The sequence below is a fragment of the Orbicella franksi genome, chromosome 15 (genome assembly GCF_964199315.1).
Source record: "Orbicella franksi chromosome 15, jaOrbFran1.1, whole genome shotgun sequence".
Classification (NCBI taxonomy): domain Eukaryota; kingdom Metazoa; phylum Cnidaria; class Anthozoa; order Scleractinia; family Merulinidae; genus Orbicella; species Orbicella franksi.
The window spans coordinates 18,986,539-19,008,917 of NC_138159.1; the positions used below are offsets into that span (position 1 = coordinate 18,986,539).

General features: G+C 47.0%; 5 protein-coding genes and 1 non-coding gene across 6 annotated transcripts; all 6 read right to left on the bottom strand.

Annotated features, from left to right (window-relative positions):
• Nucleotides 1-5,725: 5,725 nt before the first annotated feature.
• On the bottom strand, nucleotides 5,726-6,761 carry LOC145470776 (uncharacterized). Its single transcript, XM_081454610.1, has one exon. The coding sequence runs from the start codon at nucleotides 6,534-6,536 to the stop codon at nucleotides 5,754-5,756; it is 783 nt and encodes a 260-aa protein (XP_081310736.1). The 5' UTR covers nucleotides 6,537-6,761; the 3' UTR covers nucleotides 5,726-5,753.
• LOC145469280 (uncharacterized) lies at nucleotides 6,646-10,237 on the bottom strand. Its single transcript, XM_081452961.1, has 3 exons — nucleotides 10,128-10,237; nucleotides 6,818-9,771; nucleotides 6,646-6,686 (listed from the first exon to the last, which is right to left on the bottom strand). The coding sequence occupies exons 1-3, from the start codon at nucleotides 10,235-10,237 to the stop codon at nucleotides 6,646-6,648; spliced, it is 3,105 nt and encodes a 1,034-aa protein (XP_081309087.1).
• Trnah-gug (transfer RNA histidin (anticodon GUG)) lies at nucleotides 9,856-9,927 on the bottom strand. The gene has a single exon. It is a non-coding gene; the product is annotated as a tRNA-His (tRNA).
• Nucleotides 10,238-16,554: 6,317 nt separating the features above from the next.
• LOC145470764 (uncharacterized) lies at nucleotides 16,555-17,884 on the bottom strand. The gene has a single exon (XM_081454596.1). The coding sequence runs from the start codon at nucleotides 17,834-17,836 to the stop codon at nucleotides 17,147-17,149; it is 690 nt and encodes a 229-aa protein (XP_081310722.1). The 5' UTR covers nucleotides 17,837-17,884; the 3' UTR covers nucleotides 16,555-17,146.
• A 519-nt stretch (nucleotides 17,885-18,403) lies between these two features.
• On the bottom strand, nucleotides 18,404-19,118 carry LOC145470301 (uncharacterized protein F54H12.2-like). Its single transcript, XM_081454127.1, has one exon. It carries the CDS (start codon nucleotides 19,116-19,118, stop codon nucleotides 18,519-18,521), a length of 600 nt encoding a protein of 199 aa, XP_081310253.1. The 3' UTR covers nucleotides 18,404-18,518.
• A 15-nt stretch (nucleotides 19,119-19,133) lies between these two features.
• On the bottom strand, nucleotides 19,134-20,540 carry LOC145469281 (uncharacterized; the record flags this gene model as incomplete). Its single annotated transcript, XM_081452963.1, has 1 exon — nucleotides 19,134-20,540. A coding segment is annotated over exon 1 (768 nt), but the record flags the coding sequence as incomplete, so codon positions are not given.
• Between the last annotated feature and the right edge of the window lie 1,839 nt (nucleotides 20,541-22,379).

Genomic DNA, 22,379 nt, shown 5'->3' on the forward strand with positions numbered 1-22,379 from the left:
ACGCTTTTATCCATGCTGAGAGCCTTACCGGAGAAACAGAAATCCCGCTGGCGTGACCATCTCAATAAGGTAGTTCATGCATACAACTGTACCCGGCATGACTCTACTGGATTTTCACCTTTCTATCTACTGTTTGGTAGAAACCCGAGACTACCTATTGACTTAATGTTTGGCTTGAAACCTCCAGAGGGATTTTCTACATATCCTGAATATGTCAGAAATTGGCGACGAGCAATGAAAGAAGCTTATGATTTGGCCTCTGCCCATGCAAAGAAAAGTGCAGACGTGGGGAAACAACGGTATGACAAGAAAGTCAGACACACTGCGCTGTGTGAAGGAGATCGTGTTCTTGTACGAAACATGACTGAGCGTGGTGGCCCGGGAAAGTTACGACCTTACTGGGAGCAAGAAATCTATCTGGTAACTCAGAAGTGGAAGGATATGCCAGTTTATGAAGTAAAGCCAGAGAGTGGAAATGGAAAGTCAAAAGTTCTCCATCGCAACATGCTATTACCATGTTCTTACTTGCCAGTTGAGACCCCACTTAAGTCATCAAAGAGTCGCCGTACAGTATCTAGGAGGGCCAACAGACAGCAGGCTTCACAAGAGGAGACAACCGGAACTACTGATGAGGACATTCTTAGCCTCACACCTGATAAGCTCCAAGAACTTTACCAGTCTACAAGAAATCAATGTGAGGATCATTGTGGCATTGTTCCAGAGTCACATGTAGTTGAAGAGGACATTGACCCTTGTCAAGTTGATAGCCCAGACTAAGAGGGAGAAGAAGAAGACCCAGAGCAACCAGTTGGTACAGTAGATGATGAGGCTGCAGATAGCTTACCCCTTAGACAGTCACAACGTATGAGCAGACCACCTCTTAGGATGACCCTCCTTTCAAACCAGTTCTACAGCAGGAGATCAAGGCGTCAGAGTATCGTACCCACAGCAGTTGTGGCAACCTGCCACAGTATCATGGATGCTACAACCTGTTCTGCAGCCCTATAGCTATTTTGCACCTTTTCCAGTATCATCACAGCCGATGTACCCTGTGCATATGTGGTGTTATTAGCAGACCCTTAGAAATTAACGTGAGAAGAAAGGAACTGATTTGCACCTATTGAGGCTACGTTCATCCTAGATAAGACTGTTAAATGTTTCCTTTTGGTATTGTATAATTTCGTACAATGTTTTGTTTGTGTGTAGAGGTTCAATCTCCTTTCATTAAGAGAATTTTTTTTTTCTCTATCTCGGAATATTCTTTGTACAAGGAAGTCAAATCGTGTTAGAGATAAAGGCGTTAGGCATTGGAAAGTAATATTGCCCCAAAGATAGAACAGTGACACCTGAGTGCAACCTACGCTGTTTTTCTGGCCTGATCAACCAGAATACTTTTGTTCACCCCAGGATGAGATACAAGTGTACAAAGAACTGTTATATGAGATAACCTAGAAGAGACTATTGTCTATTCGTTCATGTTGAGGACAACATCTTTTTCCAGAGAGGGCAAAATGTAGAGAACTGGAACTAGTTATTATAGAACGATAGGGGACTGGCACTAGAAAAAGAAGAATGTAATCCAAGATGGCGAGAAACGCTACGAGTGCGTATTAAAAAGTTAGATGCTCTGTTGTAATTTGTCGTTGTTGGGCGTGTGGACTAACAGACGTTCAGAGGACTGTTGGCAATTTAATTGCCAATATTGAAGCGAAGAAGCAAACTATTTTTGCAGCAGTGGAAGACCAAACAAAGAAATCACTCGAAAGTCTAACAACGCAAAAGACCGAGATTGAGCATCAAATAGAGGTGATCAAATCATCGTTGGATAAAGCTGAGAAAGTTTTGACACGAAGTGCAAACGCTGAAGTCGCTCAAGTGAAAAAGTCATTACAAACAATCTTGGAGGGAGTTGATCAAACTACTAAGCCAACTGAGCGTGACCTGAAAGATCTTCCGACGTTGGATTTCGTGCCAAATCCAAAGGTGTTGAAAACTGTCAACACCGAAGAAATTGGAACACTGAAAATACTGCAGCAAACTGAAGCTAGTCAGTCTGTCGCTGAGGGCAAAGGACTTGAAGAAGGAACTGTTGGAGTTGAAGCACAGTTTGTTCTGACCACAAGAAACGCAGAGGGAGAGCAGTGTTACAATAAACATGACCGTGTAACGGTAGAGATCTGGGACGAAGAAGGACGAGAATGCGCAACGGAAGTGCGAATAAATGACAACAAGAAGATCTGTTAGATCTTATAACCGCGCTTTTAAAATTTAAGTGTTTGCTTAGCACTACAGTCAAAACGCACTGCACATTCCAAAGCAGTTCTTGATGATTCTTTTGTTACTGTAGACATCACATCACTTGATCAACAGACTCTATCACTGCATTGTCAGTCGTAGCCGTTGTGAAATCTCCGATGAAGTAATGATCTTAATCTGGAACTTTCTTTGGGATATGTATGGACATGAACGATATAAACGATACGATAATAACACTATTAACAACAGCTTTCTTTCTTAAAAGTCACGATTAAATTTAATTGGTGTTTTCCACTAGTAAAGGGCTAGCAAAGTAGTCACACGAGTCACATAATTCAAGACTTCCGTTATCCTTGGCTATCTTTAGTACGGTGGTTATTTCCCTACCAATGACGTAATCGTTGCATGTTCTGCCATGGTCTTTGCTTGGCTTGCAAATATTTAATTTTCCTTCCGATCTATGAGCTCGCTGCGATGAAACAGCCAAAGAATTTACTTCATTTGCCTAATCCACAAGAAATACTAGCAAAACTACAAATAAATTAATGACCGTCGCTTCTGCCGAAATAACCTTGCAAAGTAAACGCGATCTTATTTGTCACCTACGGAAAGTGAAAGCTGCAACGTCAACGCATTCGATGGCTGACGTAATACTTTTTTTAGCGTGGTTATTATTTTTTTAATCCAACGCTTCGATAAAACCAAAAGAAAATATATTTTACCCACATCAAAGAAAACAATATCCGTAAAATTGTCCGTGTATTAATGTTTTAAGAGCTTTTGGCGAACAAACCACACGTTGCGAGACTCGAAATTTGTCCGAGCGGAGGTCTGCGTCTGGTCACCGACAAAAAAAAAAAACAGAAGATCTGTTAGGTCTTATAACTGCGCTTTTAAAATTTAACTGTTTGCTTACCACTACAGTCGCAACGCAGTGCACATTCCAAAGCAGTCCTTGATGATTCTTTTGTTACTGTAGACATCACATCACTTGATCAACACAAACTCTATTATTGCACCATCAGTCGTAGCCGTTGTGAAATCTCCGATGACGTAATGATCTTAATCTGGAACTTTCTTCGGGATGTGTATGGGGATGAACGATATGAACGATACGATAATAACACTATTAACAACAGCTTTCTTTCGATCTTATTCGTCAGGTAGCGAAAGTGAAAGCTGCAACATCAGCGCATTCCATGGCTGACGTAACGCCTTTTTTTAGCGTATTTATTATTTCCCTTCGAATCCAACGCTTCAATAAAACCAAAAGAAAATATATTTTAACCAAAGTAAAGAAAACAATATCCGTAACATTGTCCTTGTATTAATGTTTCAACAGCTTTTGGCGAGTAAACATCACAGGTTGCGTCATTCAAAATTTGGCCGAGTGGAAGTTTGGGTCTGGTCACCGACAAAACTAAAAAAAAAACAAATATAAAAAAAAAATAAAATAAACCACGGGCAAACCATGAACCGCGCTCGGCCCATGGCCGCGCGGTTAAAAAAATAAACCACGGGTAGAACATGAAACGCGCTCGGCCCATGGCCGCGCGGTTAAAAAAAATAAAGCTCGGGTAGAACATGAACTGCGCTCGGCCCATGGCCGCGCGGTTAATAAGGATGGAAGCTACAAAATCACCTATTCACCCAAAGATCAAGGCAGATACAGAGTGACCGTGAAGGTAAACGGGAAACACGTTCTTGATAGTCCTTTTTCTATTGATGTGAAATTATCTCATTCAAGACTTGCTTTTTCTTTTGGAAAAGAAGGTTCGTCTGTCGGAATGTTTAAGCATCCCTGGGGGGTGGCAGTGAATGCCAGGGACGAGATAGCTGTAACTGATAGTTTGAACCAGAGTTCAAGCCTTTGATAGTGATGGGAAATACTTAAGATCTTTTTTTCGGGAAGGTAAGAAAGTGGGCGAATTTAAGGATCCAGCGGGAATAACTTTTCATAAAAATGGAAATATTTTCGTAGTAGACCAGAGTAACCATAGGATCCAGATTTTCAGTGGGAAGGGTGAATACGTGGGTATGTTTGGTGGAAAAGGAAGCCTTGATAGTCAGCTTTCGGATCCTTGAGGTTTATCTGTAGACAGAGATGGAAATATCATTGTTGCTGATACAGGCAACAAACTGATTAAGATCTTTTCTCCTGATGGCAAGTTTCTAACGAAGATAGGTGGGCAGGGTTCTTTTACTTTTCCTATCCACTGTGTTCAGTGTGATAGATATCTCATAGTGTCAGACCGAGACGAACATTGTCTTGAAGTTTACGACAGGAATGGAAACTTTCAGTACAAGTTTGGAAAGCAGGGTGGAGGGGACGGAGAGTTAACTTAGCCCCGTTGTTTGATTAAAAATTTATTTTAACGGGTGGAACGGGTGGGTGGGTGACAAAAACAAATGCGTCTCTTGCAGATGGATGGGATGAATAACTACATCTATTAAGTTGTATTGTCTGAATTAGTTTTTAGGAAAAGAAACCGTTTGTTTGTTTGCTCTACAACTGCGTACATTAATTAGTAGAGTCACTAGCAATTCAAAATAAGAAAGTAATAAAACCACTTTTTTAATTAATTGCTTAATTCTTAATTTAAAGAAACATATCGTTTCTAAAATGATTCCTATATTCTGACATTTAATTATCTTTATGATGTTTTTATAGCAAGTTTGTTTTAGGGATTAGCAGGTTATTGACGGTCAGTCATGTACTGGAAAATATGTAGTATAATGAAAATTGCTTCAATGAACTTACTGAGTCACTATTAGCCTTAAAGTTTGTATTTTCCTTATACTCAATAACAGTATTTGTTAGCTACAGTGCTACAGTTAAACCCCACTTTACGAATGACCGCTTAATACGGACACCTGGAGATGAAGGAAATTGATTTTAGCTCTTAGCTCCAACATCTTCTGTTAACTTGACCAGCTTAAGAGAGACGCCTGGATTATATCAACACTTAGAGTGCTCCCGACGTTGTCTGAGAAAACGGGGTTCGACTTTATCTGTAGGTTAATATATATTTTTAAAGTTTACATCCCTAGCTTTGGTTTATTGGAACTTTAGAGTTAGCTGCTTTAATGGTAAAACGTTTTATAGAAAGAGCTGTTAGCAATGATGAACAATGGTGAATAGCTTTGGACATAAAATAATTGTAAAACACTACGAGATTCATGAGGATCTGAAATCATGGACCCCTGCCGATGTTCTACGGTTGAACCGTAGAACATCGGCAGGGGTCCTAGTTAGTAGTATAGGGGAGCGGTTTGAGACCCAACCAATCAGAGCGCGTTATTTGGGACACGTGACGCGTCTGGACCAATCAGCGTGCAGGATTTTCGGCTCAGGTCAGCGGTTGCACTAATGCTTTTTAGCGAGGTCTGGGGCGAGCTCGGTCAAAAGGGGACCGCGCGGGGTTGGACGCCAGGACGTGAGGGGCTGGGGACCGGAAGTGACGACAGACCACGTGATCCGTTTTCAAATTTTTTATTTACAATTCTAGTAAATGATTGACATTATCCATGTCGGTATTGTCGATGTGGGCTCGGGTGTATCCGTAAGGATACGAGAGGAAAGTGTCGGGATCCACGACGCGTTTGTCGAAGACGACTTTGTATCGTTTGGTTTCTTCGACCGTTTCTAATGTTTTGGTTTGAACATTGCGTTTAATCTTGTGTGGATTGTGTACGCTGATTTCCCGTGGTTCTTCGCGGGGTTCGGTGACTTCCTGGATGACGTTTTCTTTTAACAGGTCAAAGTTCAATTGGGCTTGCCCACGTGTGTTGAGGGTGAAACCGCGTACCTTGCATTCGACTTTACCGTCGTTGGTTCGGTAACCGTAATTCTTGGGGCCAGCGGCCGCAAACTCCACGATGTGAGTACCTGGTTTCAATTCGCTGGTGAATTGACCGAGATGATCGCCTAAGGGTGGCATGGGTTGCCCTTCTCGATGCGAGAAGATGATGGAATCCGTGTCGAAGTACAGGACTTGTTGGGGTTGGAGTCGACTGAGTCCTTCTCGGTAGAGTTTGAGTCTGGCCCAGCAGGTGGTGAAGCAGGCCACGAAAATGTTGATGTTGACTTGAACGGCTTCTTCGTCTTGAACGTGTTTGTACACCAATTCGATCATCTCATCGTTCATGACACGAAGGGTTTGAATTTCTTGACTGTCATCAATCAGGAGGGTGTGAAGCCTGGCGTGGGACGAAATGGCTTCGACTTGACTCTTGTTCCCTTGTTGCCCGTACTTGCCCCAGAAGCTGTTGAGCATCATTTTGGCCAGAGACCGCCGACCGGGATTTTTTTGAATTTGGTCGACCTCGAGTTGAATGCCTTCTTTGGCCAGGTAGTCGTCGAGGTACTGCTGACGTTTGGTCGCATCGTCACCCACCCAATCGGGCCAGCCGCTGGCTTCTTGCTTGATCTTGAGAAAGGTGTTCACGTAGGAAGAGAACAAGTCGTTGGAATTGCGTGGGAAGTGCCAAATTTCGTAAACGTATTGGATAATGTACCCTTGATGAAGGGCTTCTTGCAATTCTGGGGTGGGCCACGTACCCACCAGGCATCGCTCTTGCTCGTTGTGGACGCAGCGATGACTGCGTTCGGTCAACGGTTTGGGTTGCTCGGTTTCCATGCACGTTCTGCACAGTGGAAAGGTGAGTTTACCCCCACTGCGGTGGGGTAAGACGGGATGATACAACCCAAAGGGTGGTAGGATCTTGCATTTGACCAGACCAAAGTAACTGGAGATGTCGGTGCCTTCGGGTTGACTGATGATGGCAGGATGACCCACGGGGTAGGGACAGTTTTTGTTGGTCCAGGGGTAGAGGGAGGTGAAATCCAGGTACTGCACCGTTTCTCCCTGTTCCACTTGATGGTAAAGTTTGATGGCATTGGTGCGACCGCCGTAGAACGCGTCTCTGGGTTTGAGTCTGGGGACCAGGTCGAAAGATTTGACCAGGCTCCGCAGGTATTCATCCTCTTGTTTGAGTTGGTTCCATTCGCATTGCCACATGACCACGACATGGTAGCCCGCGGCCAAGAGACTCGCTTCTTTGAGTTGAGTGGCTTCGTAAACGTCGCGCATGGTCTGATCGCACATTTTGTGACGCGTGCGGTCGCGGTCCGGGTAACACTTGGGACACCCGTGCCAGAAGCAACCGTGAAATTCATACACGGTACGAGTGACTTCATCGTACCCGTCCACGAAGAAGGTTTTGTCTCCGCGTAGGATCACGTGTTCCCCTCCGTTAAGGGCGTGTCGAATGTGGCGATCGGGTTGTCGGTTCATGTAGGTCAACCATTCCAGGGACGCGAGGGAATGCAGTTTGCCTTGCCTATGCCATCCACTGATGGGTTCCGAAGCGAGGGTGCGTTCTGGCATGTGTTTGGTGCGGTAGAAGAGATTGCAGGCGGAGGCGATGGTGAGACAGCGTTGGAGAGGATTGAAGCCGCTGATGGCTTCGAATTCTTGGCAGAACACTTCGCAGGCCCCTTTGAGGAGCAGTACGTCGGATTCGCAGTAGGCCACGAGTTCAGCTTGGAAATCGAAGATCAAGTCGGGCTCGGCGAGTTGTTGAGCATACCAGCGTTCGAACTCTTGGGCGCGTTCAGTGGACATGCCTTGGGGGTCGTAATGGTCTTTGTCGGGTAGAGGTCCCACGTAATCCTGATGGTCGGGGGTGTTGAAGAAATGGGGGAAGAACCCTTTCTTTTGTTCAACCAGTCCGAAGGCTTTGGGAAAATTGGCCAGTGGCATTTGAAAGAAGCAGAGAGAATCTTTGAAAACAATGTCTCCTGCATTGATGGACAAAGACATAATCTTGGCGCCGTTGACCACTTGTTCGGGCACCACGTATTGTTGGTAGAGTTCATTCAGTATCAAGTAAGAATCGAACCCTTGGGAATTGTGGGCTAGGACGGTGAGGGTACAATCCTGCGCCAAAGCTCTCAGCCAATCCAGGAAATCTCGAATGCAGGTGGTGCCTTCAAAGTGAAAGAGTTCCTGGCAGTTGGAGGTGGCGGCGCACACTAGGTTGGGGACGTGGACACCCGTGTCTTGCATGGTTTCGCTGTCCCAGTAGACGAAGAGATGGTCTTTGGTCTGTACGCTCTGCGAACCGTCCGCTTTGCGTTTTCTGGATTTCAGTAATTTGCGCTTTTCTTCTAACTTGGTGGGATTCTGAATGAAGCATTGGTGTTGGTAGAGATTGTGATACTCCTTGCAGGAGGGACATTCGGCGGTGCCGCACACGTGACGCGTTTCCATTTCGCGAGGTCGGAGTAATCTGTTGCACCGAGGACACTTGCGTAGGGAACTGCAGACATTTTTAATTTTTTTGGCGGCATTGGCTTTGGTGCCGTCCATCTTGGAGTAAGTGTGATGATTAGACAAGCACTGTTCTCCGAAGAAGGCGCGGTGACAACGAGGGCAGGTGTGTGTGGTGTCGCTGGCGCGACGATAATCTTCACACTGGGTTTGACAGCAGGCGGGACATTTCTTACCGCGGCAGGGGTGATGATGGATGTCATCGGTCTGGTAGCTTTTCTCGCACTCGATGCAAAAGTTATTTTGTCCTATGAAGGCGGAAATGGAATTGCAACCGTGGTAATGGTCACCCACTTTGATGAGGATGACTCGTTTCTCACGTGGTGGACCTTTGAAAATGATTTGATAATTATGATCCAGGGAAAGCACCACGATCTGATAATCGGTGAGATGGCGTTGGAAGGTGTGGAGTTCGGTGATGCCGCAAGGTCCTTCGGGGACACCCGCAGCTTGATGGAGTGCCTTGGCCTTTCTGGCTTGAGCGGGTTTACCTCGTCGTAGGTTGACGTAGTGGGGATGTCGACTGCCTAGGTCGCAGTAGGCTTGCATGGTGACCAGGGCCCTTGCACAACAGAGTTCATCGTCATTGTTGATTTGGATGACGCACTTTTTGAGATCAAGTAGCTTGTCGAGGGCTAAGCTGGCTTTGCGAAGCCGCTGTTTCCCGCTACCTCGTCCGGGATCTCGGATATGTGAAATGTGTAACGAGAAGGTGTCATCCAATCGGAACTGTTCGTTGGAGTTTAACATCTTGGAAATTTGTTGCATGATTTCTTGGGCTCTGAGATCATTATCCATCCATTCTCGGACACGCATGCGAGCTGAGTGATAAGAGTGTCTCAATCGGTTGGAATTGATGTTGATGAGAAAGTGATCGTTGCGATCGACTTCGGGATCTTGGATGATTTGGTCTCGTATGGCGCGTTGGAGGGCTCGTTCGATTTGACGCGGTAAGATTTGTCGTTGGTTGGTGGAGAGAGGAGCAGCACCACCGCGTTGCATTAACCGTCCCACGTAATTTCGGTGTCGGACGCCTAAATGGCGAACGCGTCGGTCCAAGTGAGGCGTTAAGAGAAAATCAAAGCCTTGTTCAATGTCATCCAAATGTTGGGCTAAGAGGGCGTTGTCTTCTTCATCGTCCAGGTCGAAATCGTCTCTCGGGAAGCGAAACATGGTGAGACTGATGGGAGGAGCAAAGTCACATTGGTTTTAATGGTGTGAGTCCACCAATAGTAAAAAAGTACTTTTTCAACACGTGAAAAATTGCCCCGACCAGGAATCGAACCTGAGTCTTCGCGGCCACAACGCGACGTCTTCACCACTAGACCATCGAAGCATGAGCGGTAGGGAACCACGTTTTATAGAGTAGTGGTTCCCGCTTTTTTTAATGACGTAGGAGTGGGGGGGTACCCCCCATCCCCCCTCTGGTGACGTCACGTCACGTGTCTTGATTCCGCGTGTATAAAAATGGGACGCCTTGGCGGTGGTGATTCGACTGATGAAGCTGGAAGTGAGTATACCATTGGCGAAGCTTACTTTGGAGGTGGACCTATTTGCGCTGACTGTGATTGGTATTGTGGTGATTGAAGTTTGTCACCATTTAAAGAAATAGGTGAGTTTGATGAAGCTTGAAGTGACTTTGTCATTTGTGAAGATTACTTTGGAGTTGGATTTGGAATTGCTGTTGCTGATTTTTGCGATTGTTTTCATCGGAGTGGTTTTGATTCATACAAGTGGAGTGAATTGCAAAAATGAATACCTTGAATCGATGCCGTCGTAAGATGACTACTTTGACTCAGTGGGTGAATGAGTGGAAGGAGCGTGAGAAAGAAAATAGCGCGAGTTTGTTATACAATGACTTGCGTAATCTGTCTCGTTTCATTGGTGCGGTGCTACGTGACATTGACTGTTTGTTCTCGGAGGAGCAGTTAGGCTTTTTGAGGGAGATGCATTTGAAAGAGTTGCGAATGAATGTGAACCGTGCTCTTAAAGGCTATAAACATTTGTTTTTTAGCTATGACCAGTCATTGGGATTATTTACCACCTGAAATTCAAACGTACATTATTGATTTGAAGCTGCGACAGGAGCGATTGGATGTCTTGACGTCAGCACGAAAGGGATTGTGCGAAGAAATGAAATTGTACCATTATTTGAAAGAGAAGTGGAGAATAGGTCATTTGAGATGTGAGGCTCACTATTGTCGTTTATGTAAGGCTTTTCATTCGAGAGTGTACGGACAATTTCGCGAATATAGGGTGTTGTTAGGTTACTCTTTGAAACAAGCGGCAAGTAACGTGACGTCAGCCAGACGTAAGATGTTGAATGAACCTGCTTTTGTTGTGTTGTAGAATGACAAGTTATTGGGATTATTTACCACCAGAAATTCAAGCGTACATTCTCGATTTGAGACTGCGACAGGAACGAATGGACAGCGTGTCGAACCAACAAAAAGAGTTGTGTGAAATGATTCGAATGTATCATCGCGTCAAACGTGATTGGGGTCTGGGTCACGTGCGATGTCAACCTTTTCGGTGTTTTATTTGTAATGAAGTGAATTGGTTGAACGCTAAGACTTTATCACTCACAGACTTTGTCTATCACGAAAAAGTGTATGGGTATTATAACGGTCGAACGGTCTTAATGGGTAATTGTTTGCAACAAGTGTACATGCAAGAAGTCAAACAAAATTTATCCCTCTTTTTTCCTTAGACAATGGATATCAAGACCAAAGTGAAATTAAGTCAAGAAGTTGAAAGTTACTGGGATTTGTTACCCTGGCACATTGTCTCTAAAATTATGAACTTGAAAATCAGACAAGAGTATTTGGACGAGATTGAGAAAGAAAAAAGAAAGAAATTGTGTGAGGAGATTAGGAAGTTTTATGAATTGAAAGTAAGATGGGCGATAGGCTCTGTTATGTGTAAACCTTCAATGATGACATGTGGATGCATGGATGCTAAATGGTATGGTAATTATGTGGATTTACAAGGTAAACGGAGAAGGGCCTTTTTGGCGTTTAATTTGAATCAGGCCTTTGAACGTTCTGATCATATCAAATCATTTTTATTTCATAGTTGATAGTTGATAGGGCGTCTTCCCACCAGGGGAATGGACACATGTCCCACTTGTAAAAAAAGGTTAAAATGGTTATTAAAATGTTTTTTGCAGAACAAAATGGCTGCCTTTAATCCTGTGGATCATTCGATCCAATGTGTAGTGTGCTCCAGTTCTGAGATGAAAGACGGTGAAAAGCTCTTCATGTTGGAATGTTGCAAAGAGGGGGTGCATAACTCCTGTCTAGCGAGACCACCCAACGGAACGCACTTGGTGTGTCCCAAATGTCGCATTGAGACCTGTGCCCATAATCAAATCGTACAGAAGGATCACTTCACGGAGAAGGACATGGATCTCGTGGATCTGTGTTTCCTGAAACATCAAGTGGTCTCGCGCATTCCCATGACCCAACAAGAGATCCATCAACTACGCGTGGCTAGTAACGTGCCCGGGTTGAACGCCCTACGCCACGTCAGTCATCGCGTCTTTTTGACGGGTCTGGTCTTTTGGGTGCCTCTGAAGAAAAGCGTGTTCTGCGAGTGGGAGGATGTGGCGGCTCGCTTGTCCCTGGGTCTGACCTACAACAACCTCTCTGAGATGCGTTCCCGCTACGATCTGCGCGTGGAGAGGGATCAGAAAGGGGATGCCTTTCACCACTTTTTGGATCACTTGCTGGAGTGTGCCATCCAGGATGAGAAAGTGGTCGGTCGGACTTGTCTGGTCAAGACCTGTCGCTGCCCCCTGTGCCCAGAGTGTCAAGGCTTTGCCTCTATCTTTGGGAAGGAGCGTACGTCCAACATAGTGGCCCTTGCCAACCGCAGTTATTTTTACGAGCGCGTGGAGAAAGGGATCTACAATAATTTCAGGATGATTTATAATCGTGCTCATAAGAAGAAACCATAAGTCAAAACACATGTATCTTTTAATTTCAACATGATTCAATAAAGTTACAGTTTCAAACGTTTCTTGGCTTGCATGATGCGTTTCACCACCCTTTCCGTCATGGTCTTCCTACCGGGTAACCTGTCAATGGCCTTGATCATCTTGGTGTCAGCCTTCCACTTGTCCTGCAGATTCTTGGCACGACTGTAATCGATGTCGTGTTGTTTGGCGAGTCGGTCCAAACGATTGATGCCAGGATCTCCTCGGGCCAGTCGTTTTTTCAGTTTGGTGCCCGGTCCCATATACTGATAGCCTGGCCAATGAAATTCGATCCCCGTCTTGCCCAACAGTTTCTGAATGTCTAAACCGTAACCGCGTTGCTTTTTGCGAGTCCTGGTCCTGTTGGCTCTAGTTCTTGCCATAGCTGAGACGTCGTTTGCTGGGGTTTTTCCACTCTTCCCAAGGCTTCAGGCGTTCGGCCGCTGTGGGTTTGCGCTTCTTAGGTTTCTTGGCGACTTTCTTGGGACTGTAACCACCCTCGTCGTCGTCGTCTTCAATTGATTTAGGATCCAGACCGATGCTCTTTAAAAAGCCTTTCTTGGCTCCGCTCAACACGCTTTTTTTCAAACCACCCGATTTAGGCTTCTTAGCGCTGGACGTGGGTCGCGGTATGCGACTCGGTCCAGCACTGGAGGCAGCCTTTTTCACAGTCTTGGGTGTTTCGGGTAAGAGTCGACGGGGTTTGATCCCAGACGGACCCGCGGGTGTGACTACTTCTTGCTTGATCCTGGCGGGGGTTTGACCTTTAATGACTTGTTTCAATAAGTTTTCCAATGGAGAGTCCAGGGCTTCTTCATCCGGTGCTGGACCACCCACGCCAGCCTTCGGGACACCTCCCGTACGAATACGTTTGGTCAATCGAGTCTGTTCACGCGCCAAGGGTTTGACCATCTTGACGGCAATCCCGTCAGGAATGGTGGGATTCCCCAAGATCAATTGTTTTTCTGCGGCCAATCGCCCTGCTTTGTTCAACAGGGCGCTTTGTGAAATCTGTCCTTTGTAGTAATCTTGCAAACGTTCGAATTCACTGACCGGTACCATCATGACCTCTTCCGTCATACTGCAACGCGGTTTCAAAACAGTCTTGCCAGTAACTTGCTTCTTGACGGGCTTTTTCCAATTTCAATTGCAGACTCTGGACGGTCTCGTTGGGTTTGGCACAGGTCTGGCAGGGAATGATCACGTCTTCCACGTCGTCTTGGACTCGTATGCAATCGTCACACCCGTGTCCGTATTTTAAAGCCAAATATTCCTGTTCGAGAGCTCTGTATTTTCGATGCTGACGCTCTTGAACGAGTTTGAGTTGTTCTTCCCTGCGATTGGCTTCTTGTAACAATCCAATGAGCTTGGTCATGTTGTCTTTGATCTCGGTTAGTTTTCGGTTCTCGCTCACGCGTTCAGGCACCACGTCGATGCCCTGCAAGGGGTAACCCTCAGCGTCTCGACCCGACATGTTCGTAACACTCATTCAAACCTCTCCAGAAGCCACTCCCTGTTTGAGCCAACAGATGTTGACGCCTCCTCTTCAGCGAATTTCTGCGCTTCCCCACTTCGCGCAACACGTTCTTATGGCGTTGAAGTTTTCGAAGCGTCTGAGGCTCGACGGGAATTCTCTTTTTCAACAGATTCAAGACCATTTCACTGACCGCGTTGATCTGGTCGGCGTTGGCATGTTCCAACATCTCTTGACGTTTGAAACGATTGGCTTCTTGGAGAATGCTGGTCAAGAACGGGCGTTGTCGCCGTAATCGATTCATCGTCTCTTTCTGAGTCGGTAGGAAGGGGTAAAGTCTTTTATGCCCTGAATCGACTCCACCACTTTGACACCCGCGGGAACACGGAACGGGGTCTTGCGTTTTTTCTTGACGGGTTTGAGGGTAGATTGAAAGGGTATTTTCCGAATGGCTCGTTCCAACTTGGGTCTGTGCTTTTGAACCTGTTTGTCAAAAAGCTTGGTGAACCAGTTCGCCGCCCCGAACACTTTGTCTCCACCTCGTTGCAGTATCTTGGCTCGGGAGAGCCTGGACAGCTTACCTCGGCGTCTTGTCATGGTTTTTGAATGGGGGTTGGAGTCAAGACCCCGCTTTTATCATCTTAGCCAAGGGTGTCTTGACGGCTGGGATGCGTTTCAATAAACTCAAGAGGGTGGTTCTACGATTGAAACAGATGGGTTTTTTCTTGGCTTTCTTTCTACGAGTCTTGGTGAATTTGCTCACATCTCCAAACTTGTCTTCGTACCAATGCCTCTTTTTCATTCTTCTTTTCCTATCTTCTTTGGCTGAAAGGGTGGGAGCTCTCTTGCGTTTCCTGCGCGTGGTGACAGTGGTCGGTAATTCACCGGTGTCAAGGACAGCCATTGGAGCCGGTTGAAGAGCGACTCTTCTGGCGGGTACTGCTTGTTTTTTTCGGACCATGTTGAAAGCACTCGGTTGAGGCGTTTTTTACCAGGTTTTCCGTAGCGTTTTTCCAAATCGGCTATGACGTTGTCCAAATAGCGATGCCCTCGAAACTGAAGATCCATGAGGTGTCATAGGTGTGGTGACGAATGACTTGGGGTTTTTCACTCATCGCTTTTTATAGAGCCAAGGTTGTTTGCGATGACGATAGCTGCTTTGAGCCGCACCGGTCAAACCCATGCGTTGGTAATCCTTACGCTTTCCCAATTTGTACCCCATTTTGGCTGCACTGGCAAAGATGTTGCCTCCGCCTTGTCGTTTCTTTCGCTTCTTCTTGGTGACGGCTTGCAAAGCTCGTTTGGCGCCGTAGCTGGCGGCACCGGAAGCTGCCCCTAAACCCACGGCTTTACCCAGGGCAATGCCGGCCGGCACGAGCGCAGCCAAAGGTAGGACACCGCCCTTCTGTTTCTTCTTACGACGTCGTCTTCTCATCATGAGCGCGAGCCCAGCGGTGGTGAGCATGGACGCAGGTAGGTTACCTCCCTTCTGTTTCATGGTGAACAATGAACCCTCATGGACTTGGATCGTCTAATTTATGCTCTTTTTGGTAAGGAATGTAACGAAATTTCAGGTCATACTGTTTGACGTAGGTGTCCTTGATGGGTTGGGTCAAATCCGTGATGGTGTCGTCTATGGTTTGCAATTTCACCAGGAAGCCTTCGAACTCGTCCAAGGGAAAGCCGCGCACGTAGGTTCTCAATTCGATCAAGGTCTTTTCATGGGCAGTGAACGCAAAACGACTCATGTCCATCTTGATGGAAAAATTCTTGAAATCGTTCCAACCCTTGACCAAGGTCCCTAAAGCGGTCAAGATGGCCACGATGACATGTTGTTCCCAAAGCACACCGATGATCATGCTCAAGGCCATCATGAGTAAAGCCAGTCCATTGAGAAAACAGAACCACGTTTTGAAATGATAAAACATTTGTTTCCGATACCACCATTGTCGATGATAATATTTGTACAATCCATCCAATCGCGACAAGGATTCCTCTTCCACACTGTTTCTGTAAGCCCCGTTGAGTAAACTCACATCGATGGTCATGGTTAGTCAGTTCGAAACACTGCTCGAATTGCGGCTCACTTGGGGTCTTCCTCCGTCTTTGTAGGTGGTCGTGATGGTGTTGGTGGTGGTGATACCGGCGATACGTCGTCCTCGAGCCGTTTGTTGCTGATCGTTCAACAACATTTGCAATTGACGTTGTAAACTGTCTTGATCCATGCGTGATCTGGGGGTGGAAACAGCACTGCTTTCATCATCGTCATCATCGTCGTCGTCATCATCATCATCATCTCCACCACCACCGCCTCCAGCACCGCCTCTACCGCCTCTACCACCTCTACCACCTCTACCACCTCCACCACCTCTACCACCTCGACCCCGTCTGGGTTGCTTGCCACCACGTCCCCGTCTGGGTTGCTTGCCACCCCTGGTAGCCGGTCTCTTGAATCCAACAGTTCCCACGGTGAACGTACGAGCCAGATACCCCCGTCCAGGCGGTGTCGGAGCTCGTCCGGGTACGTCTCGACGCGTATCCAGACCCGAAGGCCCCGCTCGGGCTGGGGGAGGACTCGCCCCAACGCCTGCGACACTCCCTGTGGGGCGGGGACTACGTCGCGGCGTACTGCTAGCCACGGGTCCTGCGGTGCCTGCGCCAGCAGGGGGTGTATTCCGTAGGGGTGACCTAGTGGTCGTACCCACGCCCGGACTCAAACTTTGAATGTACTGACTCAAAAAGTCGTCGTTGTAAGCGTAGCTCAAGTCGATGTCCTCCAGCGGTGAAAGAGGGGAAGGTAAAGCTTGAGCGATGAGACTGGGCGAGGTGCCCACGCCAGCTGGAGAGGTGCTCATTGTAGAAGGTCGGTGTATTTCTTTTCTCGAGCCACCAATCTTCGTGCCAACAACAGTTTGTATTGAATGTGATCGGTCAAATTCTCTTGGTTATATGCGTTTAACACGGTTTGTACCTCGCGTGTACCGCTGCACTGCAAGATTTGTCTCATGGGTTCGCACTCGACATTGCGCTCATGCATGTAGTCCAATTGATTTTTGCAAATCGCTAGGAATCGCGGGAACCACTCGACTTCACTGCGCAGCATCTTCACTTCAACTGATGCATTCGCATGCAGCCCTCTTCTTTTAGTAGATGACTGAGAATCCGCTCATCGTCGCGGCTTTTAGGGTGTAAATCCAACAAGAGATAGCCAAACGGACGGTCGGTGACCTTTCGAAAGGTCTCTTGCACATCCTGCCATCGCGACGGAAAGGCTTGCAACAATAAATTTCGCATCCCCAGTTGATCTCGAGGGTTCTTGAATCCCACGATGTAATGGGCATTTCTAGAGATGCTCTTGGAAAATTTACCGGGTGGAAACATGTCTTGCGATAAATAGATCACTGTGATGTTGCGATGGTGGGAATCTTTGGTGAAGAGATCCAAGACCCGTTTGTCGTTCCCTCCTTCTTCCATCAAATCGTCCATCACCAGTAAGCCGCCCTTGGGAAACCAGATGGGTAAGAGATCCGAGTCGGGAATGCCGTGCTGGAATTTCACGCCATACGCTTTCAGGGGTTTGAATCCGTCTTGCCAGGAACCGTAACAGTAATAAATGCTATTGGGTGGGGTCTCGAACAGATCGAGATTGTCCATCAATAATTGGGTGGTGAACACCGTTTTCCCCGATCCCGACGGACCCACTACCATCATGCTGGAAGGCGTGTTGAATCGAAAGGCTTGACGTCGTTCCATGGTTGAGTCCCATATGGATGAGACAAAAGGAGTGCGTTTCATATATAAACCGCATGGGTCCCTTATGGAAAAGCGTGAGGTCCGGATAGACAGGTTTATCTGTCCTGGGCGCGGGAGTTAACACGCACTTGTCTTGACACTTGACTTCACATTTTTTATTACAATAAATGTCTTACACCGCAACGAGATGTACACGTGTCTTGCTCGTAATCACATCGGCAGACTTGCTCCCAATTTAACTCTTTATGTATCAATTTTTTTAACATTTGTCCCACTTTATGATCGTTTTGTACGTAATCGTGTGGACTGAAACGACGTAGAAACGTGTTCATGTCATGTCCTTTGGATCGATCGATCAAAAACATCAACGCGTAATCGCCGCAACTCTGACTGTACAGCGATTGCAAACTCTTGCCGTTGTGGACATTGAACTTCCAATGGTGATCCAACCACCTCTGTAAAGGTTCCGTGGTCAGGTAGGTGTCCAAGGGTAGTGCGTAACTGTCCATGATCTCGCAAACGTTATTACACGTCCATAGCGCAATCCAATGCCGACCCGGTTGGCCTTGAGGGTCCGTGTTGACAATGTAACCCACGGGTCCTTTCTTCTGGGGTTTCTCGGGTAAACGATCGCAAGGCACCGTACCGTAAAAATAGGGTTTCAAACTGGGTTGACTCCTAGCCAACACGTCCAACTGCACATTGTTCAAACTGACTTTTTCCATTACACTTGGTACACGTCGTATTGCACGGTCTTGTTGCTATTGATCTCCAAGAGATTTTCAAATTCGGCGTAGAGGATGGCCGTGACGTTGGCACCTTGATCGGCTCCAAAGTCGAACACCAACCGCAACTCACCGCTCAGCTTGGGGTTCAACACTGGACTGTTGAGGCAACCGTTGGCGGCGTTCTCAAATACAAACAGCGTGCATCCTTTCCCTCGTCCCCAATCTTTGGCTCTCACCATGTTTCCTTTACTCTTGCACAAACTTCCCGTGGCTTGTAGAAATTGTCTATAGCCTCTCATGTCTCTGCTTCCATTGGTATGGAGCAATTCCAAGACTTCATAGGGATAGGCTTCTCCTCTCACCAATTGTTTGATGCTGGTCAGATTAAATTGCTGGAAGGTGAAGGGATACTCATCGTCGGCCCCGTTGAAGGCTGTGGAAGCCACCAATCCCACCACCAGCATGTTGGGTAGCCGGTTCTGGAACGGATTGGTGATTTCATAGTGTAACTCGTTTTGCGTGATGTTGTAGGTCCGGATCTCGCTTCTGACCGTGGGATAGCTTACCACATTTCTTCCACTACCCATATCATTCATCAATTCTCGGTAGACAGACGGGTTAAGTCTGACTTGGCAAAGATACAGTTTCACTTTGATGTCTCGTGAATCCATACGGAAGGCCACAGCACCCTCCATTTTCCAACTCCACACAGCCGGTGAATTGAAGTACATCTGAATCCCAATCTGCACATTGGGTATCAAGAGTTTGCTGAGGTGAAACACTTCAATGTGGGGAACGAAACTGTAAACGCGCGTCTGACTGTCCGTGCCAGTGGCTTGGGCTCGGAGTTCACGCACCAGGTCTTGTCTATCCGGGGGTAAAGCTCTGAAATCGGCATGTGCCAGATTCAGTTGAGTGGCTGTCAAAGTATCGGGCACATCGACCTGATTGAACCAGCCTTGAGGTCTCAAAATGGTGTCTCCATCGTCTCTGTCAAAATTCAGTAAGGTTTCGATGTAGGCTTTGTAATGGTAGGTGTCCGTCTGAGGACTGATGAGCGTCCCATTGAGTCGCACACTGATCTGTTTGAACAGGGAGTGGGCAATGTTGTTGACCAAAAAGGTGTTTTCGGCGGCCACGGCATCACCTCCCGCTGCTTTCTGCAATTTCCATTCCAGTTCGAAGTAACTGCGTGACAAATCGATGTAATCTTCTTGAGGATCGATCTGAAAATCGATGGGGTTGATGCCCGTGGTGAAAGGATGTACGGGTACCATCCGATAACTCGAGATACTCAGATCCGTGGGCGGCACCCGAAACAAATTCAACATGGGGTTCTTGACCCCCGCCGAACCAGGGAGAGGGACAATGTCCGTCATCGTCGTCGTTTAGGTCCTCGTCGGTGTCTTCTCTTGAGAGCGCTCCGCACCCAAGTGGGGTCTAGACCTCGTCTGCGGTGGGGTAAGAAGGTACCCCCTTTTTGTAGTCTTCTGCCTCGCGTCAACTCACTGACAATGGGTGGAATGCGTCGAACGCGTCTCGAATAAATGGGATTCATATTCATTTTCCAAAAATGTCGTCCAACTTGCGTTTGGCCGCTCGGTTGATTTCGCTCAAGGCTTTGCGTTTAATGGCTCGTCTCCCGCCGGACTTCACGCCTCGAATACCACCTGCAATGTTAGGTAATCCCATGGGTCCACCCTTTTTTAAACCTTGCCATCCTTCTCGTAAACTGGATCCCGAAAAGTCTCGCAAGAAACCTCGTCCCATTTGACCGTCGGGTTTGAAACGCGTCAAAGCGCCGCCTCTCATTCTTGTTTGAAGTGTAGCGTGACGATGGTATTGCCTGCTCCGAATTTCGTCAATTCCCCAGTGGTCTCCGCGACTTGTGTCTCGATAATGTCGATGTAATCTTTGCGTACCGGAATATATTGAACATGGAGGGGTTCAAAATACTGGAAGCCTTTGCCTTCTCGTTGGTAATTGACTTCTCGTAACAGATCCGTGACTTGATTCCCCACCACCCCGCTGGTCCCCACATCCGAATACACCATCAGCGAACGCGAGGTGGAGCCCGTCACGTTCTTGAACGAGGTGTTGAGGTTGATGAACCGCCAGTTAAGGAAGGTGGTCAACTTCACTCTCTTGCCATTTCCGTGCAATTCCCAATAGGGTTCACCTGTTCTGGGGTTGATGTCAGCGGCCGCTGGCACTTTCAGTTCTTCGGTGTTCAGTTCCATGGACAGATTGGGACCAATCTCCACATTACTACCATTCTTCTTGAACCATCCCATGTCAATACCCAGTTCCAGGTTGACATAGAATTGGGGGTAAGAATGACCATTGTAGAGCCTCCTGTGGATATCCGTGTTATCGAAGACAAAATCGTCGCCTTCGAATCGGAAATTCAACAGATTGCTTTTCTTGGTGGTTGGATCCGAGAAGAGGTAACCCGCTCGAAGCCTCTTTTCTATCACGGTTGTGTCAAAAAAGGTCTTGACGGTCTTCATGAACTCCACTCCTGTCAGATTCGACAAATCGTCCGCGCGAAGGTGTTCGGGCTTGAAATCACCCCCATCGATATTGTGTCGATTTAGCAATTGTATGGTGTCTCTCACATACCAATACCCTTCAAACATGACCTCGTCCCCTTGCAACAAGGGAGGGACTTGACTCTTGGGGTCTGGTAACGAGATACTGCTGAGACCCACTTTCCAATTGGCGCCTTCCATTTTCAAAGGATGAGGGAGTCGAATCTTGAAATGATTGGATTTGTTCTCGGGATACTCGGTCTTGCTACTGTGGCTCGGTAGACTCACGTAAAAATCCGTCATGTTTAAAATGCAAAGTGACCGTCGTCACTCCCTCAGGAAAGTTCACCAATGCTCCGTCGTTCTCGGCCACCTGCGTCTCGATAATGTCAAACACGTCGCTGCGCACCGGTAAATATTGGATGTGGTGGGGTTCAAAGGTCATGCGGTTCGGATCGTGCGGCACTTCTCTCAAGAGATCGGTGACTTGATTCCCCATGACGGTACTTTGCGCCACGTTGCAATAGACATACAGGGGAGTTCGAAGCGTCTCAGGGACAGTCACGTTACCACCATAGTGCTGATCGTAGAGCTCGTCCAGATAGTCGAAGCGCCAATTGCAGTAGGGACTGAGCTGTAAGGATCCATCGTCCGTGATGTTCCAAAAATTCGTGGAATGAGCGTTGCCTTGATCCTTCCAATCGAGTTTGAAAGTGGGTACCACATCGTCTTTGAAGTATTTAATCACGTGATGACTCAATTTGTAATCGGCAATGCCCGTCTTTTCCACCCACATGAGTTTCCTGACCAATTCAGGACCAAACCAGATTTTAGGACGCAATCGCACTGTGTCACTAGGATTTTCATTGAGGAAGGTATCGCTCTTGTCGATGATTAAGGAATCCCCTTCCCAACGAAAGACAACGTAGTACTTCTTCCCGTCAGGAGTGCGTAGACTTTCTTTTTCTTTTTCCATGAAGTGCGTCAGACGATCTTGGTAACGCGCCACCAAGTATTTCATGAGCGATTTCCCACTCGTGACTTTGACTCGGTCCTCGTGCAGATCAGACCCCTTGACGGTAAAAGTGTTACGGTAGGCATTAGGAATCCATCTACCATCGGACAAAAGTATGAAACTTTCCATACTCCATTTAAATTGTATCAGTATCTCATCGTCTTCGAAGAGGTGGGGTCGATGCGTCGACTGTTCATAACGTCGTAAAGGTGGGGGTGGGTAAGAAATACTGCTCAAACCCACTTTCCAGCCTTCCTCTTTCAATTGGATCTGGTAAGGCAAACGGTTCTTGAAACTGTTGGGATTATTGA